At 39.1% G+C, this 24,065-nt stretch overlaps 1 protein-coding gene and 1 long non-coding RNA gene across 6 annotated transcripts in view; one reads left to right on the forward strand and one right to left on the reverse strand.

The window, feature by feature from the left end:
* Positions 1-23,251, forward strand: part of nrp1a (neuropilin 1a) — a 64,517-nt gene extending 41,266 nt beyond the window's left edge. Inside the window, exons 7-17 of one of the 4 annotated variants that reach the window (XM_058765168.1) lie at positions 2,852-3,007; positions 6,591-6,735; positions 10,311-10,642; positions 11,687-11,831; positions 14,001-14,111; positions 15,911-15,967; positions 18,288-18,431; positions 18,523-18,800; positions 19,300-19,396; positions 20,314-20,367; positions 20,803-23,251. In XM_058765168.1, coding sequence (XP_058621151.1) covers positions 2,852-3,007; positions 6,591-6,735; positions 10,311-10,642; positions 11,687-11,831; positions 14,001-14,111; positions 15,911-15,967; positions 18,288-18,431; positions 18,523-18,800; positions 19,300-19,396; positions 20,314-20,367; positions 20,803-21,089 — 1,806 coding nt within the window. In that variant the 3' untranslated portion in view covers positions 21,090-23,251. The remainder of the gene's footprint in view (positions 1-2,851; positions 3,008-6,590; positions 6,736-10,310; positions 10,643-11,686; positions 11,832-14,000; positions 14,112-15,910; positions 15,968-18,287; positions 18,432-18,522; positions 18,801-19,299; positions 19,397-20,313; positions 20,368-20,802) is intronic. The other 3 variants (XM_058765169.1, XM_058765171.1, XM_058765170.1) reach the window with 3 other exon arrangements.
* LOC131533106 (uncharacterized) lies at positions 3,291-15,899 on the reverse strand. Of its 2 annotated transcripts, none has more exons than XR_009269039.1 (3): positions 15,551-15,899; positions 12,845-13,095; positions 3,291-4,326 (listed from the first exon to the last, which is right to left on the reverse strand). It is a non-coding gene; the product is annotated as an uncharacterized LOC131533106 (long non-coding RNA). The 2 variants fall into 2 exon arrangements; XR_009269038.1 differs by lacking the exon at positions 15,551-15,899 and having other exon boundaries at positions 3,291-4,127; positions 4,202-4,326; positions 12,845-13,980.
* Positions 23,252-24,065: the final 814 nt, after the last annotated feature.

Raw genomic sequence — 24,065 nt, forward strand, 5'->3', positions numbered from 1 at the left:
TTTGGCAACTTCAGATGTCCTCAAATGTCAATTCAAATGTCTGTGTGATTTCAACTGTAAAAATATTTTCTTACCAAAAATGATATAATTCATCATTGTTTTTGCTTCTGTGGTCATGATTTTTCAAATGAAATGCCCACAGTCAAGTCTGGCCTGTCTCCTTTTAAGGAAGTGTGATACACTTTTGGAATAGCTTGTTTTCTGAAAGCCAGAAAGTGGAGTATCTCAGCCAGGGAGTTCCCATGAGGAACTGGGGCTTTCCCTTAATCTCCTGTTTGTACTGTTTGCTTTTAAAGGTGAAGTGTGTGATTATTATTTATTTATTTTTTTTCTTGATGTTAAAATATTCTTTCCCATCCTAGTTTAATAAGCAGAGACAGCTATAAGTAAGTCATCCGTAGGTTTATTTCTCTGGAAAGTATACACTTTGTGATTTTGTGTTGCAAAACATTGCTTTGTTTGTTGAAGAATCTTGACCAGCCTGACATAGCAACAGCTTAACCAATGGTGTGAGTTTAAAGCAGAATTGACTTATTTGTCGAGCAATGACAGACATGGAGAGTATTTAAAGGTGCTGTATGTAGGATTTGGACTCTACTAAAGCATAAAAATACCATAATATGTTTGCAGATATATAAGAAACATGCTAAGTTAACATATTTGTTTATCTGAAAAACAATGCTACAGTCAGTTATTCTCCGGCCCGGAACGTCTGTGTTTGTTATGGTTTGTGAAACCCGCCCACTGCCAGTTTACCCAATTGTATTTCGGCACCGCGGGTTGCCAGTTGGTGGAAAACACAGCGTATTTAATTTATTCATCGTCATGTGCGCTCGTTCCTGTTGGTGTCATTAATCTGGCAACCTGCGTGTGCGTCAAGTCTGAGGAGGAGGGCCGGGTGAAACAAACCGTCTCCAATATTTTGAATTTGGACTGCAATACCTAGTTCAACCACTCGGAGTTAATCCTACATACTGCACCTTTAAGAAACCTGTTTGAAAACAATCACAATTTTTGTAGAAATTTATATTTGACTGGTTGTAATACTGAAAAAATATAAAATAATACATATCTAATATAGATATATACAGTATATTAAATAACCATTTGCATATTTGGGAAACCAGTGCTTATATATATATATATATATATATATATATATATATATATATATTTGTTTTTGTTTTTTCAATATACTGTAATATATGCATGGACCACGCTGATACATATGAAAAATATATAGCAATGAAGACAAAAACTGCACTGCATTTTTACATTTAACAGCTTTATTTAAATACTCAAGTAATCTCTCAATATGTATTTATTTATTTATTATTCATGTACATCTGTATATTATGCATTATTTAATATAAAATGTCATTACGATATATAAGTAAATATATAAGTAAAGTGGCAATTCCTTATGTATTATACAATATGTTAGCACAATATGTTATTCTGTATATTTTCAATATGCATTGAATAATTGAATATATGGATCATTAATATATAAGGAAATATATTTTCTTTGGGAAAACTGTAAGGCTTATATACAGTATATGAAGGATTACTGTAGTAAAATGTAATGGAATTGCTTGCTTTTTTCTTCAATTTCTTATTGCTCTAGTTTCTTTTATCCTTGTTTCCCTCTCTTTGTCTTTCTGAAGCAGAAAGTGGTTAATAAATCACGAGGCGCTCATTAGTTCTGATCTGTGATCAGCTGGTGTGAGGGAAACTGATCCAGACTGTCTCTTCTCCAGCCAAGCTTTCTGATCTCAAATCGCTGGCTGTTCCACGGCTCTCTTATCTTCCTGCCATGTATATTTTAACACAGCCAGATCAGATCAGCACTCATTCAGCAGACTTCAGAAACAAAGACCTTATATTTTTAATATCGTTAAACTGAGTCAGGACATACAAATGCTGCACAATAGGGAACAGACAGAGTTTGCAATTAGCTCTTCTAAGATAAATGAGTTTGAGACTAGAAAAACCATTATGTTAGTTCATGTTGAGTACAAAATGAATATGATATTTAATGAAAATCTGGCATTGGTGATTAGAGTATCTACAACAGATCCACTATGTGGATGTTATCCTGCATTTTTAGCTAGTTTTAGTTCTGACAGCTATGTGCTACTGACATTGTCTTAGCACTTCTGTAAATGTTGGTTCACCAGTGACATTTTTTTGAAAATATTGTATGGCATCAGTTTCAGATTATGACAGGTTTTTTTAGCCTCTCCAAGCACTTTCACTGTCCATTTGCTCAGTATATGCTGTGGAATCCAATGGCTGAATCCATTCAAAGATCTCCATTTTTTTTTTCTTTTGCATAACAAAAATTAGATATTAAATGAGATATTTTTCCCCCACATCCTATCCTTTGTATTACAGCTCCGATAATCCTGGATTTGACCAAATCACACACATCTCTGTCCACAGTGTTTTCTCTTCCAGTAACCCCTGACCACACTCTCCTGACCGCCTCTCAGATACACTCACGGGAATGACATCACAACTCATGACTTCTTTATGAAGCATTCATTTTTCAATACAGCACACGTCTGAAATACACGTTTCCTTTCAAACGATTTTTTTTTCCCCAACACAGGCTCTATGAAGTTGAATATCCTTCCTCATCCAATAAGCTCTTGTCTCCCATTCAGGAAATTAAATCGTCACATCGAATATGCTTTATTAAATTGAGATTCATTAAAATTAATCTTTCATTCTAATATTCACCTGGGGTCTTATGAGCTCAATATGTGACACCCGATAAGCCACTTTTAAAGTGATACTCCCTCTGTTCGGAGTAATATAGGAGTAATATTGTTCCGACTCTCCTCAGGTTGATCTTGGATTCCTGCGCTTTGTCTCGGCGATCGGCACACAGGGAGCCATCTCTCAAGAGACCAGCAAGAGATACTATGTGAAGACCTACAAGGTGGATGTAAGCTCAAACGGAGAAGACTGGATAACTATTAAGGATGGCCCAAAACAGAAGGTGACTTATTTTCATGGTCCTTCTTAAAGGTGCAATGCATCCCTTTTCTGATTTAACCCAGTGCTTTTTGACTTCAAGATCCACCATTGTCCACAACAATATTCAAAGCCCCATGACTTCTGTTCATGATTTACTGGATTTGATGTTTTTACTGTCAATTTCTACCCAATAACTTTAGAGCTTGGCATTGCAAAATGTATTTAAAATGTCAAGAATTTATTGATTTACGTGACTTTTCCTGGTCTACAAATTATAGTTTTCACATATCCTGGTTTTCCAGGAGGGTGGGAACTGTTGATTCAATCATGATTCAATCAATCAATCAGTCAGTCAATCAATCAATAAACCTGTTGAGGGGGTCAAGAACGATATTTATTTGGTGTGTTGAATCATTTTAAGTCATTTTGAAACTCGTTGAGAACCACTGATTAAACCACTGTTAGCATGTTGGGTCTCAGAAACAAAAAGCCATAAGGAAGAATTGCTATAAGAACTTAACAAAAATACAACGTGCACATTTATGCTTTTCAACTCTCCAAAATGCCTTGAACTATAGACGTCCAGTGTAAACACAGTTTTTATTTGTTTTTGTTTTTTTTAAACTAGGCAGTAAGTCGTGTGTTTGATAAAGCTTAACTTGTTTTATACCTGGAACATTCCGTTAACAGTTAAATGTTATATTTTCATATAACAATGAAATAGTGTTAGAAAGTCCTGGTAGAAGATCAAGTTTGGTTCCGTACAGCTCACTTTCCGCTAAACGATAAAGAAGCTTTTATTTTCTCAGCCTAACGTGGAAGTAATCCGTAACTAGGTACATTTCCAGAACTCCTTGGCAGGAAGCCCTGTAAACATCTTCCTGTATTGTAGCGCTGTCACCGTGTGCCTCAGTTACACCAATCCATGCTCCAGATCCAGACGGGAATGCAATGCTCATGTGTTCTGCAGGGCTTGTGTTTCTCTGACTCCATTATGTGCCCAGTGTGGTATGTTAATCCGCTCTTTTAAAAGACTGAATTTGCAAGCTCTGTAAAAACTCCAAAGCCACCACAGTAGTCTGACTGATTTTCTTTTTTCCCTTTAAGGAATGATGTCAACATTTGTGGTAGGGCTTTTTTTCCTTGAAAGGAAGAACAAAAGAGTTAATGAACAGAGGGTGGCAAATGGAGAGAGTGAGAGAAGGAGAAGGTTTACCAGGTTTAGAGTGTTTGAGCAGCTGGTTGGACGCACTTGAGCACGTGAACGATTGAATGAGGACGTAGGAGACGCTGATCGATTAGCCATCGGGTGAGATGTGTCTCTCAGCACAGAAAAGTTAACTGCAGGAAGACATGCCTATTACATTCGACACATGGGCTCTTGTCTTAAAACCTAGTGAGCTACCCACCCAGACAGCATTTTGGGGATCATATAGCCAAGACAGGTTCTGATAGAACAATGAAAAGCATTTTAATGAACCTCATAAAACCTGTCAAGAACATGTCCAGATCATATTTTATGCCAAAACAGAAAAATAAAAACAAATTTTAACAGTTTTTTTTTTTTTTTACCTTTTCTCCCCAAATTTTAATTATTACAGGAATATCATAATTTCAAGAAACAAATCAGCTGGAATGTTAAAAAAAAAAACATGATATATTTTAATATAATTACTTTTTGAATTCATTAGAATAGTCACAATGCAAATCTAAAACAATTGTTCTTGCAAAATGCAATTTCATTTGAATTTTCACCTGATTTTTGTCAGAAATCTGAACTGGGCATTGTGAGATTTACCTGAACCAAAGATTCGGTCTCTGTAGGCAGCTTCATAGATTTTGAGATAGTTCCAGTGTATGAAGTTCATGATTTTGTTTTACTCAAGATGCACTCATATGCATGTTTACGTCTGCTTGGCAGACTCTAACAATATAAGTTTTGAAATAGACCTGTCAAGCTCAGCAAGCCAATTAGACGTTTATGTGTGTGCGTGTCTATGTGCGTACACATCTTCATGCCTGGAAGTAACAGTGAGCTTAAATATACCCAAAGGCCCAATTTCTGTGTCGACCCTCGACTAAAGTACACTGTTCTCTTTTTAGAGCTTGCATTTTTAAGGTGCGGTGCCTTGTTTCTGTCTGCCTGGCTCTAAAGTGCTTTTGTGAGGTGAGGGCCCATTTACAGACTGCTGAAACAGCAGTTCGGCTGCGGGGTTGTTGCACAAAGGAAAGCCTTTTTACTACTTAGAGCAGTAGAGCAGAGCATTGGCGTGACATTTAAAGATAGTGGATGGCTCCTCGTGTGTCTCCCTCCCAGACACACACGTTTTGACAAGTAGTGCCCTGGGAGACGATTAGCAGCATGGATTCTGGGATAGACGGATGGCTGTATGCCCTGACTGGGGCTTAGCAACACTTGGCCATCCTGTACAGCCTACAGTTTGACCTTGTCTAGTTTAGAATTGTGTTGAACGTACTGATATTAAAGCAATATGCTGACAAAGAGGCTGTGCATTACAGGGATTTTACCATATTTACAGGGTTAACCCCTTAACCAGGGTAAAATCACTGTAGCAAGTGGTCTAGATTGACCTGTTGCTTGGTGGCAACAGCAAAATGATAAATAGGGTTTGCAAAAGTGGGTTCCACACAGTGCTTTTTAAATCAGCTTCTTTTGTTGTTGTTTTTTAAGCAATTAAAATAAATACAGAATATGCATGTATGTAACAAGGAACACGGAATAAACAAGAATCAATATTCCAGAAATCCTGTAGTAATGCCTGATTGTTTCTTTGAAGTAATGTCTATAAGGACACTGAATAAAAGTCAACAATTCTTCATAAGACTTTACAGTTGTTTGAGCATTGTGTATTGAAAATTATAAATGTTTCTGATAACTGAGGACACAATTTTACGTAACTTATGGGCTTATTACCCAACAGGTCAGAAGTCAATAGCATTCAAATTTACATAATTATTTTAGTAAATCAGGTGCTAAATCAGCAAGTGCAATTCATTCTTAACTCTCCTCCCGGTTCAGAAAAAAAATCAGAAACTGAGGAAGTAAAAGTGAGATCTTTCAAGATGTACTTAAAAACCTGTTGACCTTTACATAGTGATCTGTGAAACAAGATACTATGAATAACAAGGTTGCCTTTGCTATAATTTGTCTTTCTTGTAACAATTACGTCTTCCTTCGACACATTTCCAGATCCTCCCTTCACAGAGAACATGTGCTAGCTGTCAGCAAAAATCAGTGCATATGAACATAACACAATCTGATTCATCGCTATGTCTGTTGCAACAACAACAGAAACCATTGTGTAAATGAAGCGTCAAAAACATTCAGGACTAGTTGTAACCCAGACTCTGACATCACAAAGTGGCCTTTGTATTGCTACCCAGTTGGCTCCAGAGATAATCTAATTTAGGCTCTATTTAGGTTGTCACATTTGAAGCCGCTGATCGAAACACATTCCTATCATATCTCTCTGTTTCTGGGGCAGAGTGTTGAGTGGTGAGTCCCAGGCCTCAAAGGTCTGTCCTTGGTGATTCGCCTAAACAAACCATGTTAATAATTAATGTGTTTGTTCTTCGTTTGTCAGATTTTCCAAGGTAACACCAACCCTACCGATGTAGCGAAAGCCATGTTCCCCAAGCCCACGTTGACGCGATACCTCCGGATCCGACCCTACTCCTGGGAAGCCGGCATCGCCCTGCGCTTCGAGGTGTATGGATGCAAAATCTCAGGTTGGTTCTAACACAATCTGTCAACGGCACAACTGGCACGCATCAAAACTGTTTAGAAGCAGAGTGCTAATTCAGATTCAGAAGCAGTGTTTTGTCAACACACCACTCCATCATGATCTTTCAATTAAATGGTTTACGTTTTGCTTGCTTTGGAGGCAGGCGTATGGAGAAGTGTTTATTCATGCCTCTGAAAGTCATGTGCGAACTGTGCATGTGCAATATTGGAGGAGCTATTGCGTTATAGACAAGTGTTCATGTCAACGAAAAGGACCGTGTATTCGTGTTTCCCCACGTTTGGATGTACTTCATTCAAAATGAATGGCGTGCACAGCGTGCACGGCTGCTGCTGCAACCTCTCCACTTCTACCCCAATTCTGCCTCTACCCTCCTCCCCCGAGCTCTAACCTCTCAGCCTTTCTCTCACACACACACAGATGTACATATTGCACATGCTATTGCACACGGCGAGATCTACACCCACCAGCCGCAGTCAGGCCCAGCTGGCCCTGTCTTCATTTGCATACTCATCTGCATGTTTTGGCATGGCTCCACCCTACAGAGCTTTGATTGCAAAGGCTTTCATATCATCAGCGCCTCCCCGCTGAGAACATTTCCTCATATGTGTAGGAGGAGGGCGAGCATGTTTGCCATCATGCGCCATCTATCAGCTTTACATTCAGCATGCATAGGGCTTATTTTTAGAGTCTGAGTGTGTACACACATTTAGCACTGGTTGTATATTTGTGTGTGTGTATGTGTGCGGTTCACCGCAGTTCTGGAGCGCAGCTGTTGCAGTCGTGTTTTGGACGGGTGAACAGACCGCATTCTAAACACATCACAAGAGCGGAGGCCTCCCAGTGACATCATCAGTGTGCATCGGGCTCCCTTGTGATGATGCGGCCAAGAATCTTACTAACGAGTACCATGGTATTACCACTGTATGTTTTTTGGACAAGGTCAAGCATGTTTTGAAGATATACTTTGATACTTTTTTGCACATTTATCATGGTACTACCAAGAATATCATGGTATATGTCCAAAAACATTGAAAGTACCCGATGAGTAAGGGACTTTCGCACTGCGTAGTTCTAGGAAATAGCCAATAGGGTATTTCCTAGAGAATCAATTTCTCCCTCGGGCTGTTTTCCTGGCTGCCTTCGCACTGGCAGCAGGAACTCTGAAGCGGCCGACAGCAATGTCTTTTTGCGTGGCATTAACAAACGTCAAAAACTGGTGAGTGGAGACAACAGGTAAATGCCGTTATCGCTGTTTTCCATGTTCGTGGAGTAAATATGTTTACATGGCTTTTTAAAAATGCTAGGTAGCCGGTGCTTTGCGTGTGTTTGGCCAATCAGCGTACACTTATGTCACTGCTAGTTCCTATAGAACTCTGAAGTAGGAGCTAATTTAGTTCCTCCAAACGGAGTTCCTAGAACTAAAACCGTTCGTAGTCCCTGTGGTGCAAACATGCCAAAAAGTGGGTAGTTCCACAACTAGTTCAGGTACTATGAAAAGGTTCCCGCATTGCGAAAGGCCCTATAGAAACACCATAATTTTAGTAGCAAGGTACAAGTACTATTATCAAGGTACCAAAGTATTATCAAGTGATAATATTACCATTTTACCATGTTCTTGTACCAATATTATAACCATTCATTACCATGGCAAGTATTAAAAGTACCATGGTATTACCATTTGACACCACTTCACCAAGGTGCATATCACATTTATCAAGGTACTACCGCAAACAGTATTCCTGGGCACTATGTTCGTAAGCACTGTACCTTGACACTACCAACAGAGGATGCCTGCTGGCAGTTAGGAGGTGGTCTTGTGCACAGTTCAGGTCTGATAGGCTTTCCACATCCACACATCCATTAATAAACTTCCTCCCGCTGTTTGTAAATAAAACCATCTGTGTGTGTGGTCATCCAGCCTTTATGTGCTGTGCACAGACCAAACCAACAGACGAAACAACATGGACCAGTCCACCCTCAGGGTGTGTCTGTCAGGGTCTACCACACCAGGAGCTTCTACCATGCATCCCCATCTGAGATCCATAAACAGGTCCTGATGACAGTGCCAGCCAGTGGATTGAAAATAAACTTGGTTGACTTCCAAACTTTGAGGTCCAACCACCTCAGTGGAGATCTTTTTCATTCAGGTCCCAAAACAATTTGGCACGCACATAGCAAAAATTACACGCAGAGGCATTTTCCAAATTTGGCAGGGTTTCAATAAACCCAACTCCGTCTGTACATCTACAAACAAACACTGGAAAAATCAAAGTCACAAGCATTTGTTGTTTTAGGAGACTGGAACTCACATTTGGATTCTCTGCAGTTTCTGAAGGGGTCACAGACAAGTGCTCTTTCCATTTCAAAACTACAGAGGAAGTTCCCTACATCAGTACAAAGGCACTGTTGTGAATGAAAACTCTGTTCTGGTGGTATTTCACGGGACATTAGGTTCATCTGTGACTAGTCCAAGATTGTCTCTGACGCTTTCCTGCTCCACGGGTGCTGATCGTAGATTATGGTATCGCTGGCAGGTCACAAATCCCACTGCGTCGGAGAAGGTACAGAAGTCGTGACAGGCAACACACAGTCAGTCGGTCAGTGCTGCATGTCTGATCATTTCCCTCAAACTCAACCTGTCTTTGCCTACAAATTGCGAAGCGTGAAAAATCCTATAATCAACGCTGGAACAAAGGAACTCAGTTTGGAGAGATGAAGACAGATTACAAGACGGATGAAGGGATAGATTTGAGGAAGGTGAATAAGAAAGCATATTAAAAACAAAAGGAAGGTAAGAGTAGAGCAGAATTGAGAATAAGAGCGAGAAACTGTTCTGTTGAAACGAAATGTAGGTACACTAGAGAAAGGTTTTAATTAGGTAGCTTGAGAAAAAGAGGCAGAGGAGTTAATGCACAAGGTCAGTGGTGAAAGGAAGATGGAGAGAGAGAAACAAAGAGAACAAGAGGTTTCTTATCTCTTCTGTCCACTTCATCTGTCTTTCCTGTGCAATGAATGTCTTTCCTTCTCTCTTTGTTCAGCCTCTTTATGGCCTGTGACCTCTTTAGGTTGTTGGTGAGAACGTTTCCCAGCTCACTGAGATGTGACCGTTTCTACCAGGTTTATCAGCCAGCATCGTTTTTTTCTTCTCCTTTCTCTCTCTTCCTCTCAGACTCACCCGCTCACAGCTAATCTAATCTTTCATAGACACATCCCTCAATTATCATTCAACTCTTCCACTGTTCTCAAACAACCCTCTCTTTCTCGGCATCCATGTGTTTTATTGGCATGACAAATAATAGTACATTTGTTTTGTCACAGCAGTGGCAGGTTAGACAACAGTATAACCGAGGGATCAGGGTTTGGCTGGTTAGCCCCTGCTGGTGGGTGCAAAAACTACACAATCTTTGTCCAAAGTTATCTTTCTCCTTTGATGGCCAATACATTTGACTGCAAATACAATTTTCTCTGTCTGCTGCTTTTCATGTCACATCTCAGGATAGTCGCTAGGGAAGGGTTTGAAACTTCCTTGAATCTAATACTCTCTTTGTCCTTCAACAGAGTACCCATGTTCCGGAATGTTGGGAATGGTCTCAGGCCTTATCGCAGACTCCCAGATCACAGTTTCGTCCCACACCGAGCGCGCCTGGGTGTCAGAGAATGCCCGTCTGCTGACTAGCCGTTCGGGATGGACGTTGTTGCCGCAGCCCCAGCCGTATGCGGATGAGTGGCTACAGATAGATCTGGGTGAGGAGAAACTGGTCCGTGGGTTGATCATACAGGGAGGCAAACACCGTGATAACAAGGTATTCATGAAGAAGTTTCGGCTGGGCTACAGCAACAACGGATCTGACTGGAAAATGGTGATGGATGCTACTGGCAACAAGCCCAAGGTAAGATATAGGGAAGCTGGAAGGTAGTTAGAAATAAACTGGATGTACATTTAGAATATTTTTGAATCACTATGAGGTTCTTAAACACTAGTCTGAGATTTGTTTAGCCTGATTTTAGGAAATGTGAAAGTTGAACATGGAGCTATAATGTATTCTTCCTGAAGCCTTTTAGATGGACATAGTAGAGAATGATAATAATTAGACTAATGCTATGAGCACAATATTGGGGAAACATCCCAAATGCATTCAACAATACTACTAATAATGTAAATCCTAAAAATCATACCGTCATAATGCCAAAATAAAATAACAGTATAGTGTTCCTTTGTGATCATAGTGAAAACAGAAAAAATTTCAAAAGAAATGATACAGTACGTGAAACACATGAAATGCGTGACTTTCTTGTAGAGCATAGACTATGTGCCTTATCCCCTATCAAAAAGCTAGATTGGAATATCATTCCTAGAAGGCCCTTTTAAAACCCTTATATCTCTACCTTAGTTTGAAGGACAAAAGGAGACACATTAGCTCTGATGGCCATTAATGTTCTTTCATGACTTCTCATCTTGTTCTGTACCTTTGTTACCTCTGGCAAGTGTCTTTTCGTCTTCCCTTCCTTTTTTTCTGTCTGTCTCCTGTGGTACCTCGTGTCTGGGTTTTAAGGCTTCAGAAGTGTGAAGTCAAAGGCAGATGCTTTTGAAAGCCTGTGCATCCTGCTGTCGTAGACTACGGTGTTAGCCCGCAGCCTTTCTTTTTTTGCGCTAGCTCAGCCGTACAATGTCAGAAGTAAAGTTGAAGACTTTCTTTTCTCTAGTGCTTTGTTGCATTAAAAATACAGCAGTGCCCAAGTTGAGAAAGGTGTGAGCTACGTGCCCTCTCGCTCGTTCTCTTTCATTAAAGCTCTGTTCTTTGCTTTCCCTGTCAGACGAACTTTGGGATACTCTTAATAAAGCTTTTACCTTTATATTTTTCCATTTTTGTCAAGTTCTCTTTCTCTGCTTGACTGCTAACTATTGTCTCTGACTCTGTCGTTGTTCTTGGCAGATATTTGAGGGGAATTTGAACTATGACACGCCAGCATTGAGGACAGTGGAGCCTATATTGACACGCTTTGTTAGGGTGTACCCAGACAGAGCCACTCCTGCTGGGATGGGACTTAGATTGGAACTCCTGGGCTGTGAAATGGAAGGTAAGTTGAAAACTCATTCACAGACACACACATAACCCCACATTCATACCACTACTGAGGAGTACTCAAGTAGGGATGCTACTGTCTTAAAGAGATAGTTCACCGAAAAATTGTTATTCTTTATTAATTACTCGCCATCATGTCGTTCCAAACCTATAAGACCTTCGTTCATATTCGGAACTTAATTAAGATATTTTTGATGAAATCCGAGAGCTTTCTGACCCTCCATAGACAGCAAGAGAACTACAACATTTAAGGCCCAGAAACATAGTAAGGACATTGTTAAAATAGTCCATGTGACATCAGTGGTTCAACTGTAATTTTATGAAGCTACAAGAATACTTTTTGTGCGCAAAGTCAGTCTCCGGTCTTCCGGTCAGTCTCCGCCACCATTCACGACAGTACCAAGACGCGTGAATGTGGGTCAAAGACTGACAAGGAAGAGAAGAAATTGTTGAATAAAGTTGTTATTTTTGCTGTCTTTGTGCACAAAAAGTATTCTCGTAGCTTCGTAAAATTACGGTTGAACCAGTGATATCACATGGACTATTTTAATGATGTCCATACTTCTTTTCTGGGCCTTGAATGTGGTAGTTCCCTTGCTGTCTATGGAGAGTCAGAAAGCTCTCGGATTTCATCAAAAATATCTTAATTTGTGTTCTGAAGATGAATGATGGTCTTACATGAGGGTGTGTTTTTAATGACAGAATTTTCATTTTTTGGTGAACGATCCTTTTAACTACATTTTCAGTCGCGTTAAAAGTTGCTCTGCTGTTTTCCAAATAGTGTAATTTTAGGCTAGTGTAGCCTGTTGCTTATTCCAACAATCGTTTTCAAAGTAACAGTGATTCATACACATAATGGACAATCTTGCAGCAAGCCATAGACATATTGTCCAAAGCTAGCAAACAAAAGACAAACAAAATTATAGACCTTTGATCTAAAAGGAGTTTGAAGGTCCTCAAGTGTGTGGTCTTATAGTACAGATGCTATTTGATTGAATTTGGACTTACCCACTCAAGAGGACAGGATAGGGTACGGCTTAGCTTTCTTCATAATTACTTGTCCCGCAGATGCGGCATCAAAGGATGTCTCTAGCCCAGAGAACCAGGGGCCTGTGACACTCCTAAGTAACAGGGCCCCTCACAGCTGGAGATAATCTTTGGTCCACCTGCCTTGAAGGATTACGGAAAGGTCCTTGATGTCTTCCCCTCTGTCTTTCTTTCTGAATTAGTTTAGCTCTGATGGGGGGTGTGTGTGTTTTCTGTTGAGGCAGCGTTAAGTGGATTTACATATTGGATTTCTGAGCGACTATGAGACTTGCTTGTGTAAGCCACAGCATCCCACCGGGAGCTTTAGTCAGATGATAATGCTTGTTTTCACTTTTAACGCCAGCACATGCAGTCCAACACTGTGCATATAAATTCACCCCATTTCTTTCTCTGTCTTAGCTAAACCCTCAAAATCAAACAAGTGAACCCATACGCATTCCTAACAGCAGGGCGCTAAGTCCTAGCAGGAGTGTGCGATGCGATCAACAATGCTGTCCAGAGTCAGCACGGTGACCTCGCTGTGACCCCTCTGCTTTAGAGACTCTCTTTAAAATACCCTCAGTTCACCCGCGCAACTTCCACTACAGCTCCTGTTTCCCCTTCTCCCTCCCTGCTCATTTTTTCCTCTCCTTCTATCCCGGGAAAGCCCTACAGGCTTAAGGGCAGCTCATTACAAGCTGAGAGTAAACACAGGGCTTTAGGCAGATGTAGGCAAAGGCCACATCCAAAGGGGCACAGGCAGCCATAATGAGAGGACACAGCAGTTTCAGCGAGCTGTACCGGCCCAGGGTGGAGCATAACATCCTCAACCCTGCAGCCAGAGTCACGCACAGGCCCGTATCAAAGGCCTACAAACTTGGAAAGACTACAGAAAGAGCATAATCATTAAGATGATTTGTGGAAGGACGTACAAAAAAAATACCATAGTTGTACATGGTTTTGGACTTTCAGTAATCACCTTTAAAAATGATGAAAATGTACTTTGGTGCTGCCATGGTTTTTGGGAAGCGAGGGGATTCATCACTTGTCACTTTATTTTGTGAAAGCTGTGTCACAGTTTGTATTTTAATGAATAATGAGTATCTTTTTCTCTCTATCTCTGACTCTCTCACTCTAGTTCCCACAGTGCCCCCTACTACACCCGCTTCCTCCACCACACCATCAGACGAGTGTGATGATGACCAGGCCAACTGCCATAGTGGAACAGGTGATGACTACGACCAGACAGGTGCTAACACCCGCCTGCAGAGACTGCACCCTTACTTACTGCATCTTGCACCTTTTGCTATGCTAATCCCACTAGACTAACTGCCTCCCTTGCTTCCGCAAATATCAGCTCTTCTAGCCTTTTTTTGGGAATGCTAATACTAATCACTCCTCATGACCCCAAATCTCTTTGCATATAACCACACTTTACCATACTACTCCTACTAGAAGTGAAGTATACTGTGCATGGTATGCAAATGTTCTGTATGCATCTAATACTGAAATAACCTACTACATTTGCCAAATGCGCTCCACTTGACCTTCCATTTCATTACAAAAGCCAGACAGTGATGAATGAATGTCGAGCGATATCAAATGCAATCTCAACTTCTACTTTGTGGACTGCCAAAAGTTTATACAAAATTGGATTAAAAATGCAAATTTACTGTATTTAGTTCTGAGATGGTAATGCCTCGCACTAATGTAAAACTGCAAGGTCATGTCACAACATTGTAGCATACTACAGTACAGTTTAAATAGTCCGTTATCATTAAATACTACATACTGCTTCACATACATTTAAAAATGGTAAGCAGTATACAGTATATACTGTGTAGTATGCAGAATTTAACATGTACATACTAAGATCGACTGCTGCTTAAATTGCTAAATTTACTGTTTACTTACTACATACTGCTTTATTTTAAGGAAATAGTATGCAGAATACAGTATATACTGTGTAGCATGCAGTATGTTATTATTCCATTTAAATTTATTCCATTCCACAATTCATACTGTTTCACATGCAATAATAAAAAAAAAAAATGGCAGGGGCTATTTACACTAAGTGCAAATAGCAATGGATTCCATTTACACTGTTAAAATAGCAGGATTTTCTGCCATTTATACTACTTATTTCAAATAGTGGCAATTATCTGCACCTCAGTATTGTAGTATATTATGAAACAGTATGCAATAATTACATATTGAGTGTAAATAATCATTTTAATTCAAATTATTAAATAGATGCCATCTTACTGGGACAATATAAGCCCTCCTTACACCTACCCGATACTTTATTTTCAACTTAATTTCCTTAATTTTTATTGAAAATAAATGCCTTTCCGATGTGATATGAGATTTGAAAAGGGAAAAAAAAAAAAGGTTGGCAAAAGGCGGATTCGAACCCGTGTTGATCGCGTCAAAAATGCACATGCTTTTCCAATCTACGCCACCTGGAGCTGATGTTATCATCTTTTGTAGTGTTGACTAGCCCAATGACACGTTGGTGGGCGGAGTTAGTGTGAACAGCCTCTGCCAACAAGGCGGGCTATTTCCACTTAGTGTAAATAGACACTCCGAGAAAAATATATATATATATTGGTATTAAACAGTAACACTACCACACAGTATGTAGTATACAGTAATATAATACTCCATTCCAACCTAGCTTGCACTTACCTTGGTATTCACGTTTAACTATTAAAATGTCTTCTGCTCTCCAGCTGCTAATACTAACACTACATTATAAATTCTGCCTCTAATCTCCTGTGTTCACTTCAGTGCAGTCTCACAGAGTGTGTGTTACACAGAATTACACTCCCCTCTGCTTAATGCTTAAAGTAAAGGTTCCACATGAGCAGAAACATATTTGCATGTCTCATCCGGCAAAGCTCGTTTTAAAAATGCTAAGCAAATACAAAGAGGGGAATTAGCACAGTCAGATCCTGATAATACCTCCTGATAATATCCAACTAAAATATTAGCCAGTGTCTCACTTTAACTTTTTATCTAATGGCCTTCTCTGTGTCCACACTACAGGTGGAACCGCTGCGCCAGAGACGACCACAGAGACGAGCACCATTCCAGGTGAGAAAGGTACTTGCCTCTAATTCTATCCATAATTTCTTTAATTATCCAGGATTGTGCTAATGCATACTCCCTTAAAGGTGCGGCGTGTCATTTTTGCAGTGTTAGCATACTTTCTCCTATCCCGGTTCGATGTGCACAGACAACTCTAAGTAAGAATAATGAACGAATAATGGGCACATTTAAAATATTTGTTTATGAGTTTCATGCAGGATTGCCTGTTTTTCTGAACAACAGGGGGGAGGGGGGGAATGATGTACTGTTTTTGATGAGGGCCAGGTACAGTCTCTAGCAGCACAGAAATTACGCACTGCACCTTTAAGAAAGAAAATTCTTATTGTATGCTTTCTTAGTTCTCTGTTTGGTTGTTGGGGCCATTTGATTATAATTGTGTAAACTTAAAGATGAGTATGTAATCTCGTTTCTGAAGTGTTCTTGTGAAAATCTATAAAGAGCCGCTCTGATTTGCTAATTCAGCGTAATGACTGATTAGCCATTCAAGACTGCTCACTAATGGGCAAATGAGAAATGCCCCTTAACTGACCTTGTCTAATTAGCCAGTATGTGTGTGTGTGTGTGTTTGGCCCTGTCTGAGCCTCATCACAACAGCAAAACATCAACACAACTGAATAGATTGAAGGTCCTAATAAGCATGTGTCCTTGTGTGTGTGTGGTCTTGGCTGGTTAACATTGAGTAGATGTGTGCGCTTTCTATTATTGGACGTGGTTTATTTGCAATGACAAGCATTCAAAACTGGTAGAACGTTCTGGACTGCGGTGAAACGTATCCTTGCACTGTCCTCCACTGCAACAGCCCCAATCCATTTAAAGATGGAAAAGAAGAAATAACTTTTAATTGGAAACTGGCATTTTTTGAAGCGGCAGTGGCTGCGTGCCTGAGCTGCGGCTTTTAATGGGAAATTCTTTCCTTTGCATTCAGTGAGCAAATACCCTGCGAAACTCGTGGAGAATCCTGGCATTATTAAGGGAGCGGAGCGCTTGGCTTTATTAAACTGTCTAGAAAAGCAGCGCTGAGGCTGTGCAGGCACCGGCATAGCTGACATCCTAGACGTGCTTCTGCTTTTCTGTCCGTCTCAATTCTCTCTCTCTCTTCATGCTTTCTCTCTCTTTGGCTTTCTATCTCTCACTCAATCTAACATCGTTAAATCCCTCCCTCCTTCTTTCATGTCAATCTCAGTTTCAAAGCTCCATTGTTTCGTGTGCTCTGTATTCTCGCTCAAGGTCTAGCTATGTATGGTGTATAAATGTGGATTTGGCTTAGGCACGACAGAATTTGGAACGGATTTGGAAATGTTCATGCTTAAATGATGGTGTTTTCCGCTTGTAAAATAACTCTTTATTGCCATCAAGTGGACAGTAGATATAAAACATGTAGTTTGGAGATTTGTGGAGTCCAATCAATCACACAGTAGCTTCAAAACATTCAAATGTTATCATATGAAGAGTTTATTTGCAAAAATAGATAACTCCTTTTTTTTTTTTTTTTTCAAAAATCATGTTTTTATTGTGTTTTATTGTGTAAATTAGCTGTATTTTTTTTACAGGGTATTAATATGCACTCTTTAGATATGAATATGAACATTTAAGGTAATTATATGCAACTTTTAGGAGTAAATAAGGTACAAAAAGTGCATTTCGAAAAAGGTACCATCCCAGTGACAGCTTTTGTACTTTTTTCCTGAGAGCGTTCAAATAAATGCTGTTCTTTTGGGCTTTCTGTTCGTTAAAGAAGAAGAAAAAAATATATAGGCCTAATGGTTTCCACAGAAATGCTGTGCATCACAACTGTTTTCAACATTGATAATAATCAGAAATGTTTGTTGAGCAGCAAATCAGCATATTAGAATGATTTCTGAAGATCATGTGACACTGAAGACTGTGTAATGATGCTGAAAATACAGCTGTGCATCACAGAAATAAATTACAGTTTAACACACATTCACATAGAAAACAGTTATCTTAAATTGTAATAACATTTCACAATATGACTGTTTTTACTGTATTTTTAATCAAATAAATGCAGCTTTGGTGAGGACAAGTTACTTTCAAATACATAAAAAAAAAATCTTTCCAACCCCAAACCTTTGAATAGCGCTGTACATCATTTTTACTTTTTTCCCCATCATGTTTTATTTATTGTATTATATTAAAATGCATTAATGTAAATAATATCATAGTAATATTAGTATTATTATTAAATATAAAAAGTACTAATTCTTAAATAATATTCTGTGTGTGTCACTGCTTTAGTAATATGAAATATAATAGTGCATATGTTAAAATCTTTCCCTGTGTGTTCTCTCTGTAGCGTTCCTGTGGTTTGCCTGTGACTTTGGCTGGGCCAGTGATCCTTCATTCTGTGGCTGGATGTCAGAGGACAGCGGTTTCAGGTGGCAGATCCAGTCCAGCGGCACCCCGACTCTAAACACCGGCCCAAACATGGACCACACTGGTAAGAAGAAAAAAAACTGCACCCATTGGCCTCACAGCACGGAAAGTGTGAAACATCCGAACCTCACATGGTTTCTCTCCGTCTGCTGTAGGCGGATCAGGGAACTTCATCTACACACTGGCAACAGGTGCTCAGGAGACAGAAGTGGCTCGGTTAGTGAGTCCGTCCGTGTCGGGCCAGGACTCGGACCTGTGCTTGTCCTTCTGGTATCACATGTTTGGTTCTCACATTGGCACGCTACACATCAAACAGCGCAGAGAAAGCGGCCAGGGCTTAGCTGATGTCCTGCTCTGGACGGTCAGCGGTCATCAAGGCAACCGCTGGAGGGAGGGCCGCGTGCTCATACCCCACTCCAATAAACCCTACCAGGTACTGAAAGAAGGAGATAAGCGAATGTGTGTTATGATTTACATTGACTGCATTTTAAATATGGAGTACAAAACCAGTCATAAGGGTCAGTTTTTTTTATTGAGATTTATACATCATTGCTGAATAATTAAGCTTTCCATTGATGTATGGTTTGTTAGGATCGGACAATACTTGGCTGAGATACAACTATTTGAAAATCTGGAATCTGAGGGTGCAAAAAACTCAAAATAGTGAGAAAATGGCCTTTAAAGTTGTCCAAATGAAGTTCTCAGCAATGCATATTAATAATCAAAAATGAAGTTTACAAAATATCTTCACGGAACATGATCTTTACTTAATATCCTAATGATTTTTGGCATAAAAGAAAAATGTATAATTTTGACCCATACAGTGTATTTTTGGCTATTGCTACAAATATACCTGTGCTGCTTATGACTGCTTCTGTGCTCCAGGGACACATATAGTTCAAATTTAATGTTGGTGTTTGTCTTTATTTCAGGTGGTAATTGAAAGCGTAGTGGAGAGGAAGAGTTGGGGAGACATTGCTGTGGATGACATCAAGATCTTAGACAATCTGAACATGGCCGACTGCAAGGGTGAGTCAGTTAACCCATTGTAGCGCAAAATACACTGAGATGAATTAAGACTGTGTCATACATCCTATGGTTTTGGATATTTCTGCTGCTGCTGCTGTGATGACAAAGCTGCTCATTTTTTAACATTTTTTATTTACTGACACTAGGAGCGGCGATAGACCTCCTAGAAGTCAGGTTAAATAGGTTAAATAAAAGTCAGGTTAGATGCCATATTGAATTTAATGTGAATGAAAATGAGGCTGTGAAGGACAAACATACATTTTGCACACTGTATGAAAGTCCTAGATCATGTCATTTTCACAACTTTTAACAGTTTTATAGAGGTTTTTTTATTTCTTTAATGTAAAGTACTTCAACCACTCACAGCCTCGTTTTCATTCCTGTCAAATATGAAATATGGTGCTACGCTGACTAAGATATATGTATTAAAATATTTAAATAACTATTTATCAATCATTAAAATAATTACATTTCAAAATTCCAGAATTGTTTTACTTCAATAACTGGGTTATTTATTTTTACTCCTAAATAGCTATTTCTGCCCAATACAATATTTTAGAAAATATAAAAAAATATTCATAATAAAAATAAATAAATAAAAGAACCATTACTTATTAGTTTCTTTTACTTCTAGAAATCACTTTTTAAAAATTATCTCATATATCCAAGATCATGACAACCTTGGTCCTTATAAATAATGGCAGTTGAGTGAACAAATTAAAATAACAAATATGATTTTAACTTATAGTTTGATTTTTAGCTGTTGTAGATTTTAAAGCTTGGTTTGTTGTATTTTAAATCATTTTAAGCCATATTGTGGCCCTAGTGTGCTGAGGGCCCTGGTTAAGAACCACTGACTTAGATGACAATATTGAATTATGTACATTTCCTGAGTATTTTATGTTGCCCTTTTATAGACCCAGATGTCCCAGCAGAGCCAATTCTACCTGAAGACAACTTCAATGAAATCAGTAAGTGGCTTTCTCAAATATAATGCATGCAAATAATACGACTTACAAGAAAAATACTATTTCAGTCTTTCTTCTTCAAAATGTGAAGGTGACTTGACGTTTCTTTGTGAAATTTACTTGTAATTTCTAAATGAGGGAGTTCATAACACATTGCATAAGACATGACACACGTTGATCATGTAATGCAGATCACACAATCAAACCAAAATGTATTCAGACACCTTCAACATTTCTCACATTATCACGGTTTATTCGCTATAGTTTAGAAAACAGTAATAAAATATGACGCGAACTCAGAGTTAAACTGTATCCTCACTGACATAAATGAACTATAGTGTCCTGCACCCATATCTGGTGTCTGAATGATTTTTGGTTTGACTGCTTAAAATCCAAAAGCAATATCTAAAACAGGCTTGCTGATCTGTTCTCTTCCAGTCGTGGACATCACAGACTTCCCAGAGATTGTGGAGAACCACGAGATCAACGGCGCCGGAAACATGCTCAAGACGCTGGACCCCATCCTCATCACCATCATCGCCATGAGCGCGCTGGGGGTCTTCCTCGGCGCCATCTGCGGCGTGGTCCTCTACTGCGCCTGCTCCCACAGCGGCATGTCCGACAGGAACTTATCCGCCCTGGAAAACTATAACTTTGAGCTGGTGGACGGCGTCAAGTTAAAGAAGGACAAGCTCAACTCACAGAACACGTACTCAGAAGCGTGAGGCGCCGACCAATGAGAGGGAACCTCTCCTCAGGGAGGGCGGGGCTAAAACGGACTGCCAATGCCATCCGGTTGGAGGAGGACAAGGCTCTGTGGTTCAGCGAACCAATGGGAGGAGGAGGAGGTCTGGGACTGAGCCATGCTTTTCTCAGGAGCTGCAGTGAACGGAACCTACCAGTAGGGGACACTGTGTACAAAACATTGAATACAAGGAAAAAACAAAACAAAATGAAAAATAAGAATATGTACAGATGATTGAAATTATAATTTTAATTTTTTATTTTGTATTATTTTTTTGGTTGATCATTTTTACAATCGGATGCTGGTGTTGAGACCAATATATAATAATGTTATAAAGTATTTATCTTTTTTTTTTTTTTTTTTTGGTAGGAGGAAAAAATCATTTATTTTTATTTTAAAAGATTGTTTTGCGCTTTAAGGAGATGTGTAAAAAAAAAAAAAAAAAAAAAACCAAATGAACCATATATGGCCAAGGGAAGGTAAATACCCCATGGTAGGGCAAGGATCAAAGGGGGTGGAAAATCATCCAGCCCTGTTGCATTCTGGGTATGGTTCAGTCAGTGCCTTTGGTACATCTTTTTTGGCCTCCTCTGTTGTTTTCTTGGTGTTTTCAACCTTTTAGTTCTCGGTCGAATCTGCAAAACAAATCCCGGTAAATTCATAGCGCTTTAATGTTGAAATCCTGCATATTGTACATAAGTTTTAATATATTTTAATGCCCTTTTCAAAGAAACGAGTAAAAGGACAAAAAAGAAAGCTGCAGTATCCCTTTTTTCTTGGGTTGTATGTTGTAAATACAATCGTCTGACTGTTTTGTGAAAGTGAAACGTGTGCTTTTTCCGTCCTGTTTGGTTATTTTGCTACGCTCCCAAAAGATGCAGCCCTTGTTCAAAACAGATGTTGATGCTGATCCAGTGCGCATTTCATCATGGGAACATCAATGCATTTCATAGGCGTCCGCAGTGGCTCACTTGAGTTTTATTCACCTGGATTACAGATTTATAATCATCATATCCTCTATAATCACATTCAGAATGTCTGTTTATCCAGCATACCAAAAAAAAAAAAAGAGAAGAAAAAATTGATGATCATCATTGCCTTGATTGCTTTGATTTGGGGTTTCATCAAAGCGTCGAGCTCGAATGCATGTGGTGTTGAATAAAGCTCTCATTTTAAGAGCGGTGCTATTAAATGTCCTCACGCATCGCTTCATTGGCCTTGTGTCTGTACCAAAGGACTGTTGCCTCAAACCGCAGGGTCCAGTCGCAACAACCCGTTCTCATGAGACGTCTGGAGACCATCTCATCTCATTGCCATTGGATTCTGGACTGCTGGATGGGTCTGATTTTAGCAACGACGTACACACGTAGTTTAACCGATAACAGGGCTTCACTGCTGACAATACTAATGTTTTCTACAGGTTTCTCGGTATGTTCATGTACTGTGCTGTATACTGTGGCGAACACTTTGGTTTTTCCCGTTTCTTTCCGGTAGTTTCCGAAGACATGAGTCCTCGTGTCGATGCTACATGTGTGTCAGCTGAAGCTGTATAAAGGCGACTGGCTTCAGTCGGGATTCTGTGAGAAAGCATACTGTAGCATTAACGAAAAAGAAACAATGTTGCACTGATCGATATATTTGATGAAGTTTATGTGTTTATAGCATTCATTTGTAAAAAAGACAACTGAAATAAAAAAGACAGTGTTCATTTTTTTAATAGCCTATAGTTTCAGAATATGTAATACGATTCTGAAATGGTCAATTATCGAGATGTTTTCATTATTGAAAAAGGTATACAGATTTCCTATAGTAAAGTTCCCATTTACCCGACCCCGATTATCTTTTGGTTTTTGTACTGTCGTTGAGATTTTGTGCTGATTTTTTGCTTTTTCTTTTTTTTACAAGAAGATGCGGAAGCAAAGAAAACTTTTATTTTCAATACTGCCTCTGTACGTTGCTGTTGTAGGAAGGAAAAAAAATGAATAAAAACAAACAGCAAGGCCTTAAAATGGATATCAATGTTTTGTATTTGAACATCTGCATCACAAAAGAAAATCTCCTCCACATCTGCTCTGTCTCTGATCAAATCAGATCAAATGACATTCCAAAGATTCAGCTCCAATAAATGTGTTCTGAAACGTTTGCTCTTTTTATAAGTTTATTTTATTTTTACTATTTGAACTATAGATTTTAATCAGAATGGCATGCAGAGAGCATGCAGGTGTAAAGACAGGACAGCAGAGGGCGATGTTGAGCAACTTGATGACAACTTTTAACATAAATGTACACTTTTAGTGGTTTTGAAGGCTTATTTTACACAAAAGAAGAACTCAAAGTATTCAAACGAGGCACACAAGTGTCCACCATCCACCAGCAATATCAGTATATTTCTAACAAGCACAAACTACAGCGACTCTGATAGTGATGTCTGTGAACTCCAGTGAATATTTCTCAGGCCTGAAAGTTAATTACTGTATAGACACATGCCTTTAAAATGCTTTTGAGCATTGCTGATATTTCCATAATGAACATACTTGAAATTTTAGCGGGGCATGTCATCACACTATCACACTAAAAGTCAACTTCAAATCTTAAAAGTATATTTTTAAAAAGCTGTACTGACGTATATCACAGAAAATTGTAATGCATTAGTTTAGAAACCAATTCTCACAATAGTAGCTTATTAGCATGCATATTACTAGCATATAGTGGCTGTTTATTAGTACTTATAGAGCACATATTAATGCCTTATTCTTATTCTGATCATATTTTAGATCTCTTAATCTACCCAATACCTAAACTCATCAGCTAGTTTACTAACTAATAATAAACAGCAAATTAGGAGTTTATTGAGGCAGAAGTTGTTGTTAGTTAGCTAATAATGAGAATTGGTCCCTAAACTAAAGTGTGACCCAAAAAAGATACTTTATTTCAAAGTGATGTAGTTACATGTACT

Source organism: Onychostoma macrolepis, chromosome 24, assembly GCF_012432095.1.
Source record: "Onychostoma macrolepis isolate SWU-2019 chromosome 24, ASM1243209v1, whole genome shotgun sequence".
NCBI lineage: Eukaryota > Metazoa > Chordata > Actinopteri > Cypriniformes > Cyprinidae > Onychostoma > Onychostoma macrolepis.